The 4,511-nt window shown below is 39.4% G+C and overlaps 1 protein-coding gene across 1 annotated transcript; it reads right to left on the bottom strand.

The window, feature by feature from the left end:
* Positions 1-2,857: 2,857 nt before the first annotated feature.
* LOC124506472 (olfactory receptor 4P4-like) lies at positions 2,858-3,787 on the bottom strand. The gene has a single exon (XM_047072543.1). The coding sequence runs from the start codon at positions 3,785-3,787 to the stop codon at positions 2,858-2,860; it is 930 nt and encodes a 309-aa protein (XP_046928499.1).
* Between the last annotated feature and the right edge of the window lie 724 nt (positions 3,788-4,511).

Raw genomic sequence — 4,511 nt, 5'->3', positions numbered from 1 at the left:
TGACGCCATGATCATGAGGGTCTCTCTGGTGTTGACAAGAATACTAGAAGAGTCTAGAAGTATCTAAATCAGCCCTCACAATGGATGCCTGAAGACAAATATGTGGTTGAGAAGGGATAAAGGATTAGGAGAGAGTGCTGGGATGGGAAATCACATAAAACTATGTCACCCGCAGCTAGATGGGGCCACCAGTCTTTCTCTTAGGCCTCTTGCAAGATATCAAGCTTCTTCCAGCCTGGTGTTTTCTGATAACACTGAGGCTTAAAGAAAGAGCCCATGTAACATAACTGTTTCCTAACTGATTAGAGATATTCCTTTAATTAAAGATGAATTTTTAAATTAGCAATAAATTCCTTTGTAGATGGATAGAGTCTACCTCACAAGTTGATTAGTAATTTAATTTGCTGTGTTTTGTTTTTTGGATTTTTATATAATATCATCAGATTTTGCCAATGATATCTTGTGGACCTTTGGAAAAAGAGAAGAAAATATGATAGTAAAAGATTTTTTGTTTTGTTTTGTTGCATAGCATGCTTTCTGATGGGGTGGGAAATTCCCTGACCTGTCCTCAAGAACTCCAAGAATCTCCAAACAATACATGCACAGACACAATCATCATACACTCACATGCACAGACGTATGCACACACAGGCACGTGACATTTGTATACTAAAAAAAAAAAAAAAAAAATCCCAAAACCCCTTTGCACAGATTCTACATTAAACCATCAACTTGTCAAAGCTCATTTCCTATGGAAGGGACAGAACTTTTCCCCATCATATTCCAGAGGCTTGCATGGCTCCGGGAGGAAAAAAAAAAAAAAATACTAGTTATATCTGTGAAAGTTTCTAAGAGTTCAAGTATCAAAAGAGTGGTGCCAGCCACTAAGCCAATCACTATTACCTTCATGATTTCCCTTGGATTTTGCTTTGGCTCTGGGGTAGGAATATTTGAATCAAGGAAACTTTGTGTGGAAGCATTGTAATCATTCTGCTGAGAAAAGACAAGTCTCTGGGCAGTGAGAGATGTCCAGACAAATACGAATGGAAGCACAGAGCTGAGATTGGGTTATGTCATTCAATGGACAAAGAGGTAAACAATAATTAGGAGAGAAGTCCTCCTTCATGCAGAAAATAAATAAGTAAAAATATTCTAGGGGCACGTGGGTATCTCTCTTAAGCGCCCAACTCCTGATTTCGGCTCAGGTCATGATCTCACGGTTTGTGAGTTCAAACCCTGCATCAGGCTCCATGCTATCAGCTTGGGATTCCTTCTCTCTCTGCCCCTTGCCTTCTCTCATTCTCTCTGTCTCTCCCTCTTTCTCAAAAATAAAAAAAAAAAATAAACTTTAAAAAATACAAAAAATAAATAAGTAAAAATATTTTAAAGTTCTGGTAGTCTGCTGAATTTCGTTATATCCCTAATAGGTACATGGCACTATACGTTAAATCTTAAGGCTTTTTGATACTATTTATTTTGTTATTAATGCATGATTGTTCATGACAAAAGGAGAAGCTCTAGATATGTAAGAACAATACTTGCAATCAAATAAAAAAAAAGATATTACCTTGAATTTACTTCAATTCAATTACTTTGTTTACCATTTTAATTTGTGCCAAGTTTATTGTTAGAAAAAAAGAAAAGGGTGCCTGCGTGGTTGAGCATTCAACTCTGGATTTCGGCTCAGATCATACCAAGGTCATGGGATCGAGTCCTGTGATGGGCTTTGCGCTGAGCATGAAGCCTACTTAAAAGTGTCTCTCTCTCTCCCTGTGCCCCTCTCCCCTACTCACACACTATCTCATGCTCTCTCTCTCTCTCAAATTAAAAAAAAGCAAAGAAAAAAGGAAGATAAAAAACTAAAGATATACCACATACTCTTCCTGCTCAAACTAGAAAAAAACGCAGTCCACACGAAGAAGCCACTAGTATAGGACATAGGATTATTTGAAACAGAGAAAACATACTGCTGAATAGGAACAAAAGAACAGCGCAGAAATCTGGTCTGTTGGATCTGCAAAATCTTCCCGAATAAGAAAACATTAAGTATGTGAATTATACGCAAGACATAGACCTTCGAGCATGGGGGTGGGGAATCCCGAGCAGAAGAAGAGCTGAAATACAGCCATAGAGCTGATAGATTTCAGAGTATGTTTGGAGAATATAGATGGACCCAGTGTAGGCGGATGAAAGCATCCGCACAAAGGGACATACAGGAGGAAAGGCAGGGAAAGAGGGAAGTGCATAACTTGAGTTCTCATTACACCTTATGCCAGGCTAAAGCTTGCTTCACATGTGTTGGTCTAAATGATATTACACCTTCATGAGGTATAATATTACCCCATTTCATAGACACTTTGAAAATGCCACTTAAATAATTAAAGCAAATTGCCAAGACCCAGAGACAGTATGTCACCCATTTCTCCTTGACCCAAAACCTGTCATTGTAACATCGTACTTTCTCCCAATGTTGTAACCTCTGATATTAGCAAGTCAGACCAGGTCCAATTTGGGAAGATTTATGATAAACAAGTGAGAAGTTTGGATTTTATTCCAAGGAATATAAGATTCCATATATATATATATTTGGAGCTAGCAGTGATAGGATCAGAGATGTGGTGTAGAAGGGCACCTCTTAAATTCCTCAAATCCAAGTGCTTACGTCTGGAACTAATTGGACACTTTAAAGTGCAGACTGCAATGTGGAATTACACAGTGACTTGTGTCTTTGGCTCATATGATGTCAGAAATCATTCAGCCCAGCTCCCTCAAAGAAACCTTATATGCCTTCTATAACATCTCAAATGATAAAATCTCTGGGCACACAGGATTGAAAGCATAATGAATATGACCTGATTTACTTGCATTCTGAATGTGCCATTTTAGACCACACCTTCTGCATGGCGGTTTTCATCTCCGTGTTTCTCAGGGTATAGATGAGAGGATTCAGCATGGGGGCAATCACAGTGTAAAACACGGAGATTTCCTTATCCTTGTTCTCACTCCCTGCAGGTAAAACGTAAGTATAGATACAGGGCACAAAGAATAAAACCACCACCATTACGTGAGAGCTGCAGGTGGAGAGAGCTTTGCGTCGCCCTGCGGAGGAGCGGGTCCTAAGGTTATATAATATGAGTATGTAAGAAGCCACCAGGACAAGAAAAATGACAACCACCACCATCCCTGAATTAGCAATCACTAAGATACTAACAACACGAATGTCTCTGCACACCAGTTTCAAAAGAGGCTTCACATCACATATGTAGTGATCTATCTGATTAGGACCACAGAAAGGTAAGTTGAGTACCATGAGCAACAGAGCAATGGAGTGCCAAAAACCCACAGCCCAGGCCGTGAAGATCAACAGGTTACACCTCTGCCGGTTCATGACGACCGTGTAGTGCAGGGGCTTGACAATGGCAACATAGCGGTCAAAAGCCATGGACACCAAGATGAATATCTCCACACCCGCCAGCAAGTGGGCAGCGAAGAGCTGGGTCATACAATTGTTATAGGAGATGTTTTTTCTTGCAGCGCCTAAGTCCCTGATTAGCCTGGGGACCACGGTGGAGGTGTAGCAGAGATCCATGAGGGAAAGGTGACAGAGAAAGTAGTACATCGGCTGTTCGATTAGATGGCTGCAGGTGATTGTGAGCAAGATGATGACGTTGCCCATTAAGACAGCCAGGTAACAGAGCAGGAACCAGAAAAAGAACAGGAGCTCCATTTGCTTATTTCCCCACAGACCCATGAAAACAAATTCTGTGACGTTGTTCTGATTTTCCATGAGGTTGAGGTGAGTCCAGGGACACAATGGAAGTTTAATTCATCTGAAATGATACAGAACATATGACACGTTTAAGAGTACTTTTTTGGAGGATATTTACACTGAAAAATATGTAGGTCACAAAGGAACTATTGCATTTAATCTTTGAAATCCCTCTGGTTTGATGCCATTATTATATTTCAAATGATACTTAATGAGAGCATACTTTATGCTGGGAGGTTTTACAAACATTTTGCATGCAGTTAATTCGTAATATCCAAATAGATACTATTGTGATACTCATTTGACAAGTGGGGGAACAAAAATGGGTGGGTTTGGATAATAATACCAATTCTTTCAGATATTAAGTAGCAACCTAAGGTATGATCCTGTATCTGATGCTAAGTTGTATGCTCTTGAGAGCTATGCTACATTATCCACTGACCAAATGGACTTCTGTCTATTTTCCACCTCCTTAAATAGTATGTTTTTTTTTCATCTCTAGAATTAACACACAAATAACTGTAAGTAATCCCCTCCCCTTCTCTATGCCACATATAATAATTTATAAAATCCCAACCTAACACCACATTCTGCGCATTGAGTGGAATTAATATTCTTCAAATGAAAGCAAAATCAAGGTTCTTAATTGTAGCAGATAAATAACCTGAATTCATTGAGAACAAATCCAGTGACTCTCCTTCTTGGCAGTTTGGTCAAGAGTCAGGACATGGAGATACAGAAA

Source organism: Lynx rufus, unplaced genomic scaffold (genome assembly GCF_022079265.1).
Source record: "Lynx rufus isolate CCGP_SWC_20201006 ecotype Redwood Valley unplaced genomic scaffold, mLynRuf1.p SCAF_9, whole genome shotgun sequence".
Taxonomy (NCBI): Eukaryota; Metazoa; Chordata; class Mammalia; order Carnivora; family Felidae; genus Lynx; species Lynx rufus.
This window is presented reverse-complemented; position numbering and strand designations above follow the sequence as displayed.

Coding starts and splice junctions, on each gene's coding strand:
- LOC124506472 (XM_047072543.1), bottom strand. CDS start 3,787: ATGGAAAATCAGAACAACGTCACAGAATTTGTTTTCATGGGTCTGTGG.